The sequence below is a fragment of the Nesoenas mayeri genome, assembly GCF_963082525.1.
Source record: "Nesoenas mayeri genome assembly, chromosome: 8".
NCBI classification, from domain to species: Eukaryota; Metazoa; Chordata; class Aves; order Columbiformes; family Columbidae; genus Nesoenas; species Nesoenas mayeri.
Genome location: NC_137554.1, coordinates 11575764 through 11594324, shown reverse-complemented (window position 1 = coordinate 11594324; position 18561 = coordinate 11575764). Strand labels below are relative to the sequence as shown.

General features: G+C 38.3%; 1 protein-coding gene across 2 annotated transcripts in view; it reads right to left on the bottom strand.

Annotated features, from left to right (window-relative positions):
- The window catches only part of RPAP2 (RNA polymerase II associated protein 2), a 36562-nt gene that overhangs the window by 3087 nt on the left and 14914 nt on the right, over positions 1 to 18561 (bottom strand). For both annotated transcript variants that reach the window (XM_080348386.1, XM_080348387.1), the window contains exon 11: positions 16943 to 17011. In XM_080348386.1, the coding sequence (XP_080204512.1) occupies positions 16943 to 17011 (69 nt within the window). The remainder of the gene's footprint in view (positions 1 to 16942; positions 17012 to 18561) is intronic.

Genomic DNA, 18561 nt, shown 5'->3' with positions numbered 1-18561 from the left:
GTGGTGTGAACAGTCATGACGTCTGGGTGTTGGGGCCAGGCAGCTGTAATGTTGCCAACTGCTCTCTTGGCAATGTTGTGGATTTACGTGTGTTTTTAGCTGAATTTTCTTCCTCCTGCCTTGAGCTTAAGAGGACATTAATAAGGATGTTGTTTTTCAAAAAGAGCAGAAAACTTGTGTGGTTTTAAGGAATATTCTAAAACTATATATATACATTTTTTTTTTTTTGAACTGCAGTCTGTGATATTATGTAGTTTCATGAACTACAAACATGTCCTAACTATCAGACCCTGTTTAAGAAGACATTCTGTGTAAAGAGTAGCTATTATAGCCCACACTAAGAAAAAGGTATTACTGTTGTGAGAGAAACTGCCAGGCATTAAATATCGAGAAACAAAGTTAAAAAATGAAAGGACATTTTAGCTGTGGATCAATCTTTTCTCCTTACCTGGACTTTGTTTAAAAACTAATTAACCTACTAATTATCTGATCAACAGGATACAAAATGAAAAAGTAATTTCAGAGAGGCATGTGGAGGGTTTCTAGCAAGTAGTTAAAAATTTTGTCTAGATGGGACAATGTGTTAAACATTTATGAATATACATACAAACACTTTAATCTTGGCAAACTGTGTCCTTTTGGTATTTAAACGATGCTTTAACTTGTCATTTGAAAAGCAGTTATCGTCAAGTACCTTTCTGCTTTTAAGTGGCTGTTGGAACAGATGCAGCAGCTTTTGTCTGCACAAGGTACAAGCAGATGTTGCTGATGTGCACCGGGTGAACAAAACCAGGACACATGGTCTAACACAGGTCCAATGTGTACTGGAGGTTCTGCACAACAGAGTGTTAAGGGCTGTGCTTGCATCCTTGCATGAAATGCTAACTGAACTAAACCATATTTGTATGCAAAGCAGCTCAACAGTATTTGGAATCAATATCTTCAAGTCACTGAAAGCCACAATGATGCTATCTCTGAAGAAGCTGTCATGACTAATTCAACCTAATGATAGACAGGATTTGCGTTCAGGGATCGTGGAATTGCCTCAAAATTCTGCAGTATCTTCAAAAGACATAGAATATAAACAGGAAATAGGATACTTGCAACCACAATAATAACAACTGACTAATGGAACAATGAAAATAAAAATAATAAATTCTGCTTTTCCGTTACTTCTTTCACACGTTGCAACATTAATGTGGAAGGGACTTATGCAAATAAAGTCAAATAAAAATAAGCTAAAGGATTAAGTGACTTTAAACCAATCACTTACAGAAGCACGCAAACATAGATGTCACTGTCCCAAGTTATACCCGCGTGCTTCAAAGGCTTGCCTTCAGCACGCCCGATAAAAGGAAACGTTCGTGCTCAGGTCATGGAAAACCAGGACAGTATAGATCAGACTTCATCAAACAGTGTCGCTTCCTGCACACTCACTCACACCATATGGTAAATAGGTCTTTGTAAAGTTTAAAAAGTGTTAAAAATGTCAAACTATATGTAATTGATAGAATTTGTAGTTGCTATTCCACATATGTTACATGTTCAAGGAAAAAAAAAAAGTGAAATTCATATGAAGACCCAGCTATTATTACCAAGCTATCAAATGACATCTGGCTACCTCAAAATGTTGACATTGTTTCAGTGCTTCAACTCAAGACCCAAGCTTTCTATGAACTAGTCACCTTACAAAAATATTTGACAGGTATACATAGGAATTTAACCTAAATTAAAACAGTCTTAGAAGTCAGTCATATAATATGGAGTAAATGTCATTAATTGATATGGTAGTGTGCACTGCTTCTTCCTAGATTTAGGCATACCTTAACCAAGACAGCTGAATACATTCAGAAAACATGATGACGCAGTAATATTTTTATGTAGTTAAAAGCAAATGGCACTTCCTATGCAAAGGTGTGAATATCCTTTCTGAAAAAAACCCTAATTGTACATTACCATCCTCCCCTCAGATACTGGACCTCAGGAAAATCCTTCTGAACTTTAAGATTAATTCTGTGATGCCCTTTGAAAAAAGTTAGATTTTGAAAGCCACCACTGTGCTATCAGCCAGTTACAGATCTCCGAAACAGACACCTGAAAACAGGGCTAAGAACACAAGCACCCAAGAGTTGGGTTCCTTTCCACTTCCCAAAACTGGTCACCACTTAAAATTACATGAAAAGCTTTGAGAATTTGAATGCATGTAAATTTACTCAATACGATACAAAGCATTTGTATACTCATGAAGAAAAGCCATATGCTCATTCTCAGAAGAATAAGAAGCCTCTCCTAGAAAAATGTAAGTATTGCCAGAAGCTTAAAAAACAATTAAAAGCCAGTGATCGTGGCAGACACCACGGATCGGAACACATTTCAGTCCCTTCCTTGCTCGGCATGCTTGGAACTTGAATAAGAACAGAATGATAAAGCAGAGTAATGGAACAGGCAAGCACCACCATAGAAAGCTGTAGAAAATTGGATATAAACATTTTTGCCAGCTTACAGGCATTTGAGCACTGTGAATAAGACAACATAATCATCACATGAAAGTCTTTTTTCTTTTTAATTCTCTCAGTTTCTTTCTACCTTTTGTTTTAGGCACTTTAGACTTAATTTTTTAAGATCATCATAACCAGGATGACTGATAACTATTCTTCTACCAGAATGACAAAAGTTGCACTAATGAATACAAAACTTTCTTGAACACTCATTTCAGAACATGGAAACGAAGCAAGAGCTGGCAGCAGCTATAGGCAGCAGGTTTTTTTTTCCTTCCCCAAGACAAACAGAGGCTGAGGCTGCTGCACATGTGCTACGGGGAGGGCGCCCACAGCCTCTGCTCCTGGTGCCATCTACAGACTCTTGCTAAGGGTCCCTCCCTGCAGGGAACCCCAGCGTGTTTTTGCTGGTTTTGGACATTCACAACTTGGACTATGGCTGTGAGGAATCTCGTCCTCTCATCACACAAGCATTTTAGCTGAAGGTCTGGTAACAAGCACTTACATACATTTAACAACGGAACTGTGTACACACCGCTGACACCAGTCTGGGTGATCTGACATAGCTGTGGAAGGTTCGGAGAGACCAATCAGCCATTCCAGCAGTGTGCCTTTGGCACTACACTAAAGCACATTTGCTCTATGGCTATGACATAAAGTCAGGTCACATCATTAACAAGGTCTGATTTAGGAGAAACAACGCTAAAAACCATGAAGAAACGTAACTGTGCAGGAGATGCTCCACGGAGTGCCACTGACCACTACCTGTCAACTACTACAAGAAAACATTAAACAGAAGCCTATCTGAATAGAAAAACCCTTTATACTAGAAGTCTTCCAGGGTACTGCCAATATTCAGACACAAATGGAAAGTATTTTAATGGAAAATCTACATCGAAGTTTGGTGCTGGGATTTGGCAAGGACTGGTTAGCGATCCAGTACTCTTTGTGGGATCAAATGGTTCTGAAAGCAGAGCAGTTTACCAAAGTGAAGTCTTTAAGTCAAAAGCAGGGAATACCACCATCGTGGGGCACCGAAAACTGAAATTAACTCGAAAGCCTGTCAAATTTCTGTTCAAAACTCTTCACACTTCCAAGACTCTTACAAGTCAATTCCAGATTTGGAAAAACAAAGTTATTAATGTAGGACAGCCCATCTTTGCAAATAATTAAATGATACTTAAAATAATTAAGTTATAAACGCACAAGATTTCCAGTTTGCCCCCTCCACAGATATTTTGTAAACATTTGGGATGGTATTACCTAAATATCAACTGCTTTTAAGATTTACAGGGGGTATTACCATCCTCCTCTTCCCAGCTCCCTACCTACCATTTGGAGTTGAAATCATGAGAGACTTCTTCTCTGATTGCTTCTGCAAGGGATAAAGAGGAGAGGGAGCGTTTCGCAGGCTGGCGCTGCAGAAGCCGGTGCCGAAGCACTTGACTGCGCAGCCCCAGCGAGCCTTCCTGCTGCTGTTGGACGGGCTGGTTGTGCGCGCTGAACCCCGCTCTGGGCCAGAGGCGGGTGTAGGACAGAACCAAAGGGGATGCTGCTACCTAGGCAAGAATCCTTAAAGTTGTTTCAGTGTATTAATGAAATTATTACTTTAATCTCATCAACAGCCCAGGACTCCTTCAGCAGCTATCTACAGTAAATGTCCTACTGCTTGCATTGCAACTAGAAGGGAGGGCACGAAAGCTCATCCACAGATTTAAATAAACCTGTGAGCAGATTTATAAAAACTAAGTATCAGTGTGATACTGAGGGTCATTCTCACTAATAGCTCATCTCAGTGTTAAAATCCTCTAGAAATATGCAGAGCAATGTCAAATGAATGAATGAGGACAATCATGCCATTACAATGTGTTCTGCTCTGTCAACACACAAGGGCTGGTTTTTGTGTTGGCTTTTTTTAATACTTCAAATGTACCTTCACTACTCTTATTTCACAGATATGATGGGCTTAGCAATGCAATAAAAATGTTATTAATCAGAAATGCCATTCTTTTAACACAGTAGTTCTACAGAATGCAGTCTTGGCTTCCATTTTAATTACGTTCCTATGAAGAAAGTCTCCAACGCGACTGATTAAACAAAAGTAATTGTTTTAAGACAAATGACTAGACTGAGTCAATACAACAAGTGTTACAGACCAGCAGTAAAACTCATTGAAATAGATGTGCAGTGCAGCCCATAGACCATCTGCCTGTACGTATAACTGGAGTGCTGCCAGTGCTGCCAATCACTTAATAACAGTGCGTCGGGATGGGGTGAACTGAAACACTTGCCGCATTTATCCACTTCAGGAAGCCATACTGAAAGGTGCTTGGATAATTTACCAGAATGAGTCAAAGCATCACTGTAATTCTGAATGTTCTTCACAATGTATTTACTGCTTGCTTAATTTGAGGTACAGACAGTGATTTTGTTATTCAAGTATCTTAAATCACAGCAGGGATTTCCACAGACCTTAAGGCATAACGCATCTGTCAGGCAGAAGTTAGTATGGGACACAAAGCTGATCAGAAGCACAACATAAGTGTTGCTGTAAGTTAAAGACGCAACACCAGGTAGCTTAAAAAAATTATAACCTTTGGTATAATTAAGTGGTTACCCAATTTGTACTGTTTTAACATACACTTAGACATTAGAAAACATTACAGCTTCAACTTATGTAATTTAGCAGTTATGCTCACAGTTTCAGGTAAAAAAAAACCCCACTTGTTTCTAGTAACTTTAGTTTGAGCATGATTTTAAAAGCTCAACATTTAAAAAAAAACCTTAAAAGCAAGAGACTGTCTCTAGAGTAAACATTTTCCATTAGAACACATTAATATTTGACAGACAATCTTGAACTGGAAGCATCTAACTTACAAACAAGATGAAGAAGTATTTAAATGTATCTCTGCAATTAAATCTTCTTTTAAATGGAGTGATACTAGTGCAAAAAAAAAAGTATGATCAGTGTCATTTGCAGCTCTGAAATTAAAGAAACCTCTAATTTGGGGCCCTTTGTTAGTACATCCTATTTGTCAAAGAGGGAAGTCAGTATTCAGGAGTAGTTTTCTTCAATCTCCCCAAATTTATTCCTATATTCTATTTTCTTTATGAAAGATAAAACACTCTAAAGGCCACAGTGTTGAATAATAAAAACTGACAGAAATAAACAGGCAATTTTCTTACTGAGGAAAAAAAAGCTACGGCTGGTCTAGTTTAAAATATAGCCGGAAGATCCTATTCTCATCATAAAGACAAGAATTTTGTAGCTGAAGTGCAACTTATGTTTTATTTATTATTTAACTTCCTTTCATTATTGTGTACTGACTTGTCCACAGAATCCAGCACAGACACTTTAATCCTCTGATGGCAACAGAAACTAAATTATTCATAGTTTAAAATTTTTGTCCACTACATTTAAATCAATGCTACAAACACTGATTCAAAATCAACAACTGGAATTCCTACATAACCCAGGTATATGGCAAAACTTAAGGTTCATTCAAAAGTTAACTTCGTCAATTGGTTCCACTACGTTCATTTTTTCTTATGCAGCTTCTACAAGTGTGTTCAAGAAAAATGCTCTCTTTGATACGTTTATGTATATACTTACTCTAAATATGCATTTTTCTTCTTTTAAAGTTCACCTTCCACACACACTTTTCATATAGTTGGTGTCCAGATGCAAGCCAACTTTTAATGGGGCCAAAATTTCACTTGTGCTGCTGCTGGATGGCTACAACTACCAGCAAAGGGAAAGCAAACCTACAGCCCCAAGAGCTTGTCTAACCACATGACAAAAGTCCTTCCTGACAACCGAAAAAGAGACAGTGGAATTGCCTTGTTAGTTCTTCCATTTGGATCTTGGTCTTTTTTTTTAACCCAAGGAACAAACTATTTGCATGAATAGCAGGATATATTGTTTATGCCACTTTTTTCCTCTCCCATGAAAGTGAAGGATCACTCCATCAGCTGCCAGCTGTTATTTATAACAGCCTGCAGTAAAACTTCAAAGATCCTGCAATGAAAACATTTTATACTAATGTTGCATTGATACAACAAGATATAGAAAAGGAAAAAACTCAAGTAAATTCAGACTGCCCTCAAAATATCAACTTTTTAAAGATATATGACCTTTGATTTTTAATTAAGGACAAGTAAAACGCTTTCTTACATATATATAAAAATCTATTTACATCATTAGGTCAGTAATGAATTTTACAGGGAAAGTAAAAGTCTAATGCAAAGGAGCACCCAAAATAAATACATAATGTGTTCAAAGAAACTATGGTGAGACATTTCATCAAATGGTGTAACAATTTAGTATAGCCACTTAATACTATTTGTGTCAGTTCTGTACCTTGTATACTTGAAGACAACAAGCCTTAGAACATGCACTGTATGTACAAATAACTGAAAAAAAAATAAAATGCCTCAAAAATTAGATAAACACCTGAAACTCTCAGTTCATGTAACTCATACTATTTTACCACAATATAATTAATTATATTCTAAAATTCTTCCCAGGAAGTAACTAGAAAATGGCATTTTTCACTATCGCCATATTTCAGTTCCTGTGAGTGACCAGTAGCACATAAACATGAGAGTGACAATTTCTATCCAGCTGACAGCAAATGTACAAGTCTATTGCTCTGTACAATTATTTTAACGTTTACAGTGCAAGCATCAACACTGCAGCTTCTCTCACAGCATCACTCCTATAATGGTCCGTCTGAACAAGTTTCCTGACCGTATCTATGCACATCTGACATAGTTATTTTCCTCAGCCATTGTCCAGGACAGAAACTACACATTTCAGAACACTCGGCAGGTGGAAAATGATGTCCCATGCTGTGCAAGCATTTGCTGGTGTTGTGCTGATCCCGTAATACTGAGCAGCTGGTGTCAGGAAGCGCTCGGGCATCCTTGGTTTTAACCCAGGCAAGAGGACCAACACTCTGGAAATACTTGGATGTTACAATGTCAGCCACAAAAGTTCAGGACCTGTGACTCCTTAAAAGCTACAGTTATAACATAAAATGTTTCTATCTGCCTCCTGTTATAGTGATATATAGGAACTCTATTCTCAAACACTTCTTTATTTTAAAATGACAACCAAGACTGCCATCAACACAAATATCATCTAGGTCTAGCAAAAACCAACTACTTGGGCAATCATATGCAAAACAGAGTTTCCAGATTTCTTTGATTAGTAAAACCTCTCACCAGACAAGAAGACTAAGAAAATACCAGAACCAGCTCAACGAAATCTACAGTTTCCTATCCAGAGCACTCTTCATGTATTTTAGCTGGATCAGAGACCATGTTGCACCATTTTGTATTAATAAATATGACTGCAGGGTGACTTTTTGTAAAAGCAAGTGGAGTATGGTACTCACCTCTCTATTACCACAGTCCAAGTTAATTACTACAACATTAGTTCACAGACATGAAGCATCAGAACTTCTGTAATCCTGTGTGCCATTTAAAGCACTTACATTCATACAGGGATTTGTTCCGAAAGGTTTCCATTTAGCTTATCTGAATAAAGCCAAGGCAAAAAAAGTTCACAATATAAAGCCAGAAGAAATCACTATCAGCTGTTTCTCTCTAACAAATCCAAGCTTCTTAGGTACACATTTCAAGGACAGGCCTTGTTTAAAGAGCTCCATTTATTTGAAGTCTGTTTCCTGCTAACCAGCTGACAGATCAAAGGTACTTCTCAGTCCTACCATTTGTTCCCATTTTTCCCTCCTTTTCAACTTAGTCAGAATTTCAAATTTAATAAATTTAAAACTTATTTTAAAATTGACCCTTTCATCATTTTCAGTCTTCTATTTTTTACTTTTTATGTTCCACAAAGTTTTCCTGCGACACCTCTCAAAAACTGGAATCTATGCCACTGAAATCTTTGGGTTACTCAGGTACATGAAATTAAGCACAGGTCTAAGTCTCTGTAAGATTAAAAAATGCTAAGATGTAAGCTTTTCAGAGCCTGAACCTTTTAAGTACTTTGTAAGACATACACTGTTGTATAAATTATGGTGCACATACAATGGGACATTTTAATATCTAAAAGATGCCTTTATATACAAATCTGGTACATTTTATGAATTAAACATTTTTTTAATATACATCCATTTTGGCAACTGCTGGACTTTTTTGCTCGCAAATACTGGTAATCTATTCCTATCAATTCATTATCTCAGTGATATGCAAAATAATTCAATAAAGATCAAATAAAATATACGGTCTTACGGTTAAAAGAGCTACGACACAATATACTTAGGTAAATAGCTTGTGGATACTTGACTTTATAAAATGTACTCACCTGTACTCAGTTACTATGGAAACAATGATCATAAAATTGATCACGGTTTAGTTTCACAACTTTCTAACACTGTAACTTGATTATTTGCCTTTCAGCCCAATATACAGATCAAACACCTGGAATAATGCAGCTGAGTAAAGAGACATTGCTAGGAATAGACTCGCTGCCACTGCGTCCAAATTTTTTTTCTTCAGAAATTAAACACAGGGACCTCAGGATTTTTCTCCCTGCCTTTCCCAGTTTTGAAAACAAATGCCAGTGCAGTTTTGGACCTCTCAAAATCAGATTCTTAAAAATAATCAAAAGTTAGGGATTCTTAAGCACCTTTTCCCAGACACGCCAGCTCACAGTAGGTTTTAAAAAAACCCGACAAACCACAAACAAAAAAACCTGAATCATTTTCCTGTTTAATTATTTCCAGTTCTATTACTGACTTGGTTATCTCCAGGAAATCACTTTTCTACTCCTAATCTCAATTTTACCATCTCTGCAAGAGAAGAACACTATTAACTCTGACTGCTGAAAGTACCCTGACCTGAATGTATACCTAGAAAACCAGCGTATCTGGTGAGGTTTGAAGCAAAGAGCAACATGAACCTCAACTATTCTTTATCTCTTTAAAAAACTGAATACCTCATCTCAGAAATACTGAGTTTTATAACGAATGAGTTAGATCTATTCAGTGCCTTCTTCAAATGGATAGAGAGAAAAGGATGGAGAGAGCGGAAGAGTGTGAGCCATATATACATTGCCGTGGAACACGGTATGAGCATGGTATACATCAAAATGAAAGGAAATATACTGACATCCCAAGCCTCTAAAGAACCAAGCACCTGTACAGTTTTTGCACTGATGCTTGTTTTGCACCAAATAGTACGCAATTATAAATATATACTTTGCAGTTTCTGGATTGAACTCCCACATCCTGGTTAGCTGTGTTTGCTGCCAGCCAATTAAAGCACACTGTTACTTTTGGGAAGTACTGTTACGTATGTGACTGTTATAGTTTCTTTGCATTATGCCATGCAAAACCTTATTAATATAAAGTTATTTTATGTTTATTTGTACAACATTCTGGTTACCTGATGGTTGCTGTCTTATCCCAAGTTTCAATTATACACTTTGTGTCCAAAGAGCCACCTGCACCCTGATGCTAAATCCACTAACTTGGATTTTCTGTAAATTCCAAGAGCTTCGTCATAACCCACTGCTTAGAGATACACTTGATACATCATCTTTTTGTCAGTGACATGTATTTCCTTCCTTCCCTCCCCAAATAGGCTGTATTTTCTGTTTTCATAAATATGAAAGGAACACACTTCAGAAAATACTGTACATCTTTTGCCTTCACTGTTAACACACCACATCAGGATCAGAACCTAATTGCCAGACTGGGTGAGACCACTGAGTCTCAAAATGTTTTTATATCTCAAGAAGTAACAAACTAATGAGAAGTACAAACTGCCTTTGCACTCAATTCCTACAGCATTAGGAAACGAAAACAAGGCTCCAGTTCCTCAGCACAAAGCCCGCTATCAACTATCACATAAACCAATAATTTGCCTCCTTTCTTAATAAATTAGTTGTAATCTTATCCTCTCCCTTCCAAATTTTTCATGCCTCTGAGCAGTTTATCCCTGGTCACTGTTGAATATTATAGGGATGCCAACATAGTCCAACATAACATTAGAAGAACAGGACACATCACTCAGCCTAGTAGAGGGATCATTATGACTCTCTGCATAGAACCAAACAAATTAACCCAGAACTCATGCTAAAAATTCTGCTGGTACCAAATATCTGGGGATCACATGCTTTGAAGCTGTACTAACCTTTCCAATGATGTGTACCTCTACATTTTTTTTGTTTCAGTAACAACAAGCCGAATCAACGGTGATTTTGATCTTACGACAAAGTTTCCGGTAAGTCAGAAACACTGCCTATGTGTCATGTCCCCATTCATGTAGGCAGTTCTTTAGAAAGTTTACTAAGATAAAGTTAAAACTCTGAAAAGAAAAGATGCAAGTGTGTGTCAAAGTCATGTTTTTCTTTTAACAGATGGGTAATGTTTCACGATAAAAAATGTTTGCATTGAATGTATTGAGATTAATTATTAATAAGGAAGCAAGTATATTTTCATAGGACTACAGCTTCGGGATTCAGCTGCAAAATTCAGTTTGCAAAATTCAGCTGCAAAGTTCAGTTTGCTCAGTTGGTGAAGTTAAAATACATTTAGTTTAAAATTAAGTTTGGGGCAGCTGTTAGTGTGTAAACTCATGGCTTACTTGCAGCATTAGTTCAGAACTGTCTACATTACCGTGTAACTGTACAACTTAGTCTGTGCTATGGCATGTCTTCTAATGAGCAAAGCTGTATGCAGCAAGAACGGAAGGAGGAAAAACATGACACTACAAGAGAAATTTTCTAAATATATACTTTTCAAGAAACTTAAATTTAAAACACTTCTCTGTAGTAGGGCTAGGCAAGTTTTTCCATCTGCTTGATCAGCACGTAGTTATGGCACAGAGTTCAACAGGACATGAACTCCACTGACCGAGTTAGCTCCCCAAAGAGTCAACATGATAAAGTGATCTTCCGAAATCTAGCATGCTATCCTTCAGAGGGTTGAAACACAAGCTGCAACAAAAATCTCTTGTTTAGTCACACAAAAGGCAAAAATGAAGTGTCAGAGGAAAGTACTTTCCCTACCTACCACCATATTCTTAATTCACAAGTACATTTGGAATGTAACATACCCAAGGATGACTAAAGCAGAAGATCCAAAATTATGTTCAACATACAAGTATTTCTAGGCTCTAGTAAAAAGATCAGCCAGGAGAACACCACCACGAAGGACAATTTCTAACTAGCGATGCACTTTGCACCCCAGCTCTGCACAGCTGGGCATGACTTCAATCTGAATGCCCACACTTACTGCTGCTGGGAACACGCAGCTATCTCTCTCTCGGAGGGATTTCCGAGACACTTGGCAGAAAGCCACAGCCCTGCTCTCCCCTTGCCCTGGGCAGCAGAACGGGCAGCTGCAGAGTGGAAGGCGCAGAGCAGAAGGTGCAGAGCAGACAGGTTCCTGAGCCAGCCCCCTAACCCCAAGCACCCCAGGTCCAGCCGACAGCGTGTGCTGAGGCTCTGCTCCTGCTGATGAGGTCAAGGACCAGAACTGCAAAGGGGAACTGATTATCCTGGCCTCACCTCAGGTGGTTTGTGCTGGGCTTACGTGGAAGTGCACAGCACATCCAGGTCTCCCATACAGAAGGTTATCCCTGAGAAATACTAGAATGGAAAAAGACTCCGTGTGCTGCAATCAAATCTGGGGACGCTTTCCTGTGTGGCAGCACTACAGCAACACACCCAGGTTGAAGCTGTTAAGGTTTCCTCTGCTTCTATTTTGTCCCTTAGCTGATGAAGATATTTAGTTAAAGTTGGCACTGATTAACGTCCCAATTAACAACACTGCAAATCCCTCAAAATACTCTTCTCTATCTGTTTCCTTAGTAATACTGGAATGCGCTAGGAGGAAGTAGAATAATACTGATCTACTCCACAATATGCCAAATAAGCAGATTTGAGTTTGCTTAGAAAGTGCTGATAAGTAAGAACTGTTTAACAGAAAACCTATTTGAGTTCATATTCAGCAAATGACAACCTACAATTATTGAGAGAAAAAGAATATACTTTTAAATTTTTTTAACATGTTAAGACAAACTTGGCTTTTCTCTGTTTCACACAATAATATAACTCTACAGACAGAGACCAAGAGTGAAGGCAAAACTATGACCACATTCAAACACTTTATAAAAAGGAAGACTTTTTGGATTTTTGGTCCTGCAAACTCTATTTCAAAATGGAAAATAATTATATTTCTAGCTTAATGATAAATTATTTTTCTCAGCTGAAACCTGGATATAATCTTCTATCATCAAAATTGCTAAATGAAAGATCATCCAGCTGACTTGTATGTGGTTTCTGTAGAAAAGAGTCACTCTGCAACTCTGATTCCTATGCAATATGCATTTGTACATTAGATTTGTACGTTACAAACATCCAAGCATTTCCAGACAGAACACAGCAGTGGCATCACAAACATCTGAATTCCTTTTAAAATCATTTAGAAGTGTCAGTGTTGAGCAATAGATGTGCTCTCGTGTGCAAAGAAGTAAAAACACATACTTGAACCCAAGATTCTCCAGTTCCTGAACCGTTATCTCCAAGAGAGTAAACCTCTAGAGTACATCTCCACATGACACATTTATCTAAAGTGGCTGCACACATATAATGATGGCTTTTGTTTAGTGATCATGGTCATCTTGAGTTTGTTTAAATACTGCACCGAAAGCTTATAAACTAATCCCAGAACATTTTGAAATGCTTCAAAGCTTTTAGCGGGGGAATCTCTTGCATAGGCTTTGTAGACAAAGCTGACCACAGTTCACTGGAACCAGCCAGCTCAGATAAGTCAGATGAAAGCAGACATTTCCTGAAAATATCTTGAAAGCTTTCCATTAGACTGTACCAGGGGTATACACTAAAAACAGCAAGTGCCCATGCTTGTATAGCAACCAATCTTCCCACTGCTTTCTCCGTTCTTTCTTATTTGTATCTGTTTATCTGCTTCATTTGATATCTTGCAAAGTTCTTTGGGAGGAAAAGATGCAACTTCCATATTCTAGCTTACAGTGCGTTATAAAGCAGCTGTTACTGTAACAAAAAATTCTGCTCAATGTACCAAACATTGCAACAGGAAGACACAGAAATCTACCACTGCCAAAATTGCTACACATGACAAAATAACAACAACAACAACAACAAAAACAAACCAAAAAACCAAGACATTTGTTCTACAGAATATTTTAAAGAGTCACCCACTCCATGATAGACACGAATGCAGTTATTTGAACATAATTCTTTGGCTGTCAGAGTGTACTCTAAGAAGGTCAATACAGCATTGCTGAATGTGCTGGTCATAAAGATGGGAGTGCCTCAGGCTAGATTTTCAATAAAGGCTGCGACTGGCTGTTCAGATTTTATACAATAATTTGATTGAATAAATCCGGCTGCTCACTAAGGAACAGGAAATGCTCCACTGTTGTGATCTCCCTACATTTTATACTTTGATAAAGACAGTTACACCATCTAGTTTCATGCACGTCATTTCATAGCAATGAATTGGAAGCCCAGGTTTCTTCAATAGTCCATAGACTGAAGGGCACATAAGTACTTTTAATAGCTTCTTGAGGACCAGCACACTATAAATGGAGCCTAGGTCTAATTTAAGCACCAAAATTAGGTGTTACGACTATCCTACCAAGAGTAAATAGGCATTCTCCAACGAAGAGAGGGTAGCACTATCATAATGTAACACAAAGTATTAAGCAGTGATGACACTTGAATTCAATACAGCAGTAATAACTAATAGTTGTTCTGCGCAATAGCGTATCACAGAAAGGGTGGGGGCAGTCTGATGGCATGCTGTGAAATGAAGCACAGGCCGAGTCCCCAGCACAGGCTGGCCATGCGTGCGAAGGAAGTGGTGAGCCACAATATCGGTGCACAAAATGGGGTGCAAGCAAAGTCCAACAGTTGCTACTTTAAACAAAACAACCCTGCCTCCCTCCAAACAAAAAATACTTGAGGTCTTAGTAGTTTCTTTTGAGGTATACCCTGAAATCCCATGCTCAGTCTGCCTTCTGTAGTCTCCGTTCTTATACCTCCTGCCTCACAGGGTCTCTGTAACACGGTCTTTCATCCTCCTGGAAAGAGGCAGCATTATCCTCTGCCAGGGTGTTGCTTCTGCGCCTTCAGTGTGAGGAGTGAGATGAGCACGCTGTGCTGGGAGCAGGCCAGGCCTGGAAACACACACTGAATGGGTTCTCCTCTTGCAGGGACAGGAGCCAGCAAAGAGCCACTCTGACTCAGGCCCCATACAACTCTGATCTAAATGAAATTACATGGGATGCAACATACAATGGCTCTCAGTGTAGCTAAGGGGAAGCCAGAGAAGACTTTAATAGAGTGTCATTGTTTCTACAAGCAGTATTAGTAAGAGACGACAGATTCTTTGGTGGACTGCAGGAGATGAGAAAGGGCCACAAGGTGAGGACCTGTCTCCAATGGGATGCTGAGGTCCTCGGTAGCCTTTCCCTGCATGCTTCTGGCTTCCACTAAATATTCAGGTTTCATTAGAATTCCCAAATAATTAAATATTCTGCTTTAATCTTTGCAGAAATGATGCAACACTCATCTTCTTAGAGCAATGTTAACACTCATTCTACCCCATCTACATTCTTCCACATCCTCTCCTAACACTGAAGTGAGCGTAGTTGAAGACCATGAGCCTGCAAGAACTTTACAATAAGCTGAAATCAACAGGAGTTTTATTTCCCCAGAATAACATTAAAAATAAAATCTACTCTGTTTTAGGTTCAAATATAATTCATTTTGCGGCAGACCCTTAGAAAGCAAAAGTGAAAAAGGACTTGGTTCTCTGCTTCTACTGATTGCTATCAAGACTGTCTGCTGCTTGTACAACATTTTAAAGCAACTGTAAAACAATCATTAGGTATGTAAACATTTAGAGCTCATAATATGTGCAGAGACCAGCAACATTAACTTCTGATCAAAAGAGTCACCACTTCCTTAAATGTACAGAAACTACTTGAAAAATTCATAAGATCTGTTTCACAAATTACCAATTCAACCATAAGAATATATAGTAAAAATGACAAAAGATTTGTTCTTATAGTTGATAAAAAATTTATGCCAAGGCATTCAAGTAAAGTTACTTTCTGTGTTCTGATTTAATGAATCATTTGAGCGGTATCTGGCTGGGTGACACAGATGTAAGGCTCGCTGAAGCCTACTCTAATGCCTGCTGGTACCGTCCTCCGTGGGACAGCGGAGCCAGAACAATGTGTCAGGCTGCAGCAAGATCAAGAAAGTAAGCGCAGTGCCGGGCTGCGCCGAGGTTGGCCCACAACACTTCTTGACCTGCGAATGTCTGCAAGCACTTCTCTGTCCTGCAGGCTCCAGTGACCCAGGAAACCCAAAAGCAGCAGCAGCGTGGTAATAAACAGTCTCTGGGATAAGATTTCTGCAATCTTGTAATTCAAGCTGAAAGACGTAAAAAGAATGCTTGATGGTTTAACCCTGCTGAAAGGCAGGGCCTGCCACTGTGTGAAACCACCAGTGACTTCTTAAAAGGTGAACTCATGTTAAATGTTTCATACGAATTTGTGAGAGAACTGTCCGTTTTACACACTGCAAAGCTTGTGTCTTTAACTTCAGAAATGTACATGAATTTGGAAAACAGAAACTGAGGAAGTTACTTGATGCATATGACTACAGCTTTTATAGATCGTGCCTCGGTGTGGAAGTTTACTGAACGATACTATAATAAAATCAGGCTTCCTATTATGAAAACCCTTGGGAAGAATTTATTTCTACAGTAAGCAGAACTAAGCTAAGAAGGACTATAGGCACTGTACTAGCATAATCTTAAGCAGTAAATCTAATCCTCATAAAAAATAAAATACTGGGCTCCAGTATGCCCCTCAGAAATTTGGGAGTTGCTAAGAAAGCTTTCCCCTCTCAAAAAAGTTTGCTACAATAGTCAAACAAACATATTTAGAAGCACACTTTATTGAAATAATTTTACTTTAATCATGAAAGCGAAATCTTCCAAGAAATTAGAAGTAAAATGAGAAATGAAAAGTGTAACAGTTACGCCAAATCCAGGTAATACAATACACATCATTTTGTCTTTCTGTCAGAGGGGAGAATGTCTGTCAGCAGCAAATGGAAGAAGGTGAAGCACACTCCTCCTTCAGGCCACCAGCCCTCTTTACAAATGCCTAAAGCTTAACTTTTCTGTTGTTAACGTAACATTGAAGTTTCTGCACTGTTAACATGTTTTTGCAAGTGGGACAATCCTGTTTTGTCACAAGAATTTAGTTCATTTGCATGAAAAAATAATTAATCGATTTGCCACTTAATCTAAAGAAATCCTTCCCTCCTTTTATTTGAAAATTAAATCTCGCCTTACCTAGTCTATCAAAACAGTTGTGTATGAGAATATTTTACATTAAACGGTACTTACACAGATAACAAAACGATAGCAATTAGAGTCCATTCAGGCATTTTGTGAATAATATTTCTGTTTGTTAATCTGAAAAATAAATTAAAAATAAAATCAGAACATTTCAAAGTGAAAGTAAACAGATTTTAACTGAATTTTTGTTTAAATCTACCACTTAGAGACTTAATACACTGAGTTACAATGTAGCAGTTACACCTGTATCGAGCAAATCACCAACTTTCAGGCTTCTCTCTTATCTTCTCCTGTAATAGAAAAATGGCAGAATTCCCAATATGTGTCTTTTTTCTATATGAAAGTGGGATGGGGAAGACCGAACAGAGGCTAATCCTCTGAATTAGCTCACAAATAGTCCTGGCTGCAGCGAGGGCTCAGCTCCTGCTCGTACCCACTGGGAAACTCTCAGAACTGCACACGTGTTTCTGAAGAGCCGGGCCTTCCTGCACTTAGTTTCCCCCCCGTTGGCTTCAGATCCAGATTTGCTGTAAAAGCTAATGTTGCGGAAACAGACTGGATTTTATAAGACACTGGAGACAATCCTCTGTTTTTAACTGGAAACCCGGAATTCTAACTTGCGCAAGGAGCACTGCTGCAGGTACAAGAGCAAGAAAATGAGGCGTGAATGAAAAAACACAGGCGAGCTCAACAAAAGTGCTGCTGCATGTTATACCTGCTGACCCACCTGGCTGAATTTCGTAATAAGACAGATCGGCTTTAAGTCAAATGTTAATCTGACTTAAAACAATTCACGTGTGAATTGCTATGGCTGAACTTAGGCATGACCCACGCTGTTCACAACACGAAATTTCATGGAAAAGTCACCGCTAAAAATGAAGATGTGGTTATGTGGGCACCTAGAAGGCAGCAGAATTGATTTTTTTCAGGCAGATGGCACCATCCAACAGAAATACTGAGGGGCGAGTGCCTCCCCATATTTGCATCCTTCTTGCTCTCAGCTTCCCTTCTATGCAGCCTTGTATACACTGACATTGAGAATGAAACTACCCTGTCATTCATACTCATTTCTACAGGCATTGGTGAGGATGGGAGGTTGCTTACAATGAAATACTTGGCAACAAATTAAAATCCAGGGTTTTCTTCCCCAGATTTTTTAAAAAAAATTTCATTTCTTTGGGCAAGTATGTAGTTACCCAAAAAAAGTGTTGAAAAGTGGAAAAATAGAAGTATTTGTACTTGCCATTGTCAAAATTAAAATTGTTAACTATTTCCTCAAAGTTATATTCAAAATGGTCATAAAGAATACAGTTATCAATAAGACATTTTATAGGATAATTTTTCTCCGCAAATCCTCAAGTCTTCCAACAAAAATAAGATTTCAAAGCAATGATTATTCAAATAGTGTCTCAACAGCCTGAGTTTTGTTAAATGATGAAAGGAAAGGCAATGTTTTGTACTATGTGTACAGGAATTGTCACATCAAAATAGAACTAGTAGTTCCATCAAATAGAGATTATTTTTGTTATTCAAAGATGTGTGTTTCCCCATTACTACTTGAAATAGCTAATGGCATTAGCTGGTAACAAAGCTTGTACCTGGTAAACTGTCACATTTTTCTGGCTATAAAACAAGAGACAAAATAAAGGCTGCACGGCTTGACTCAA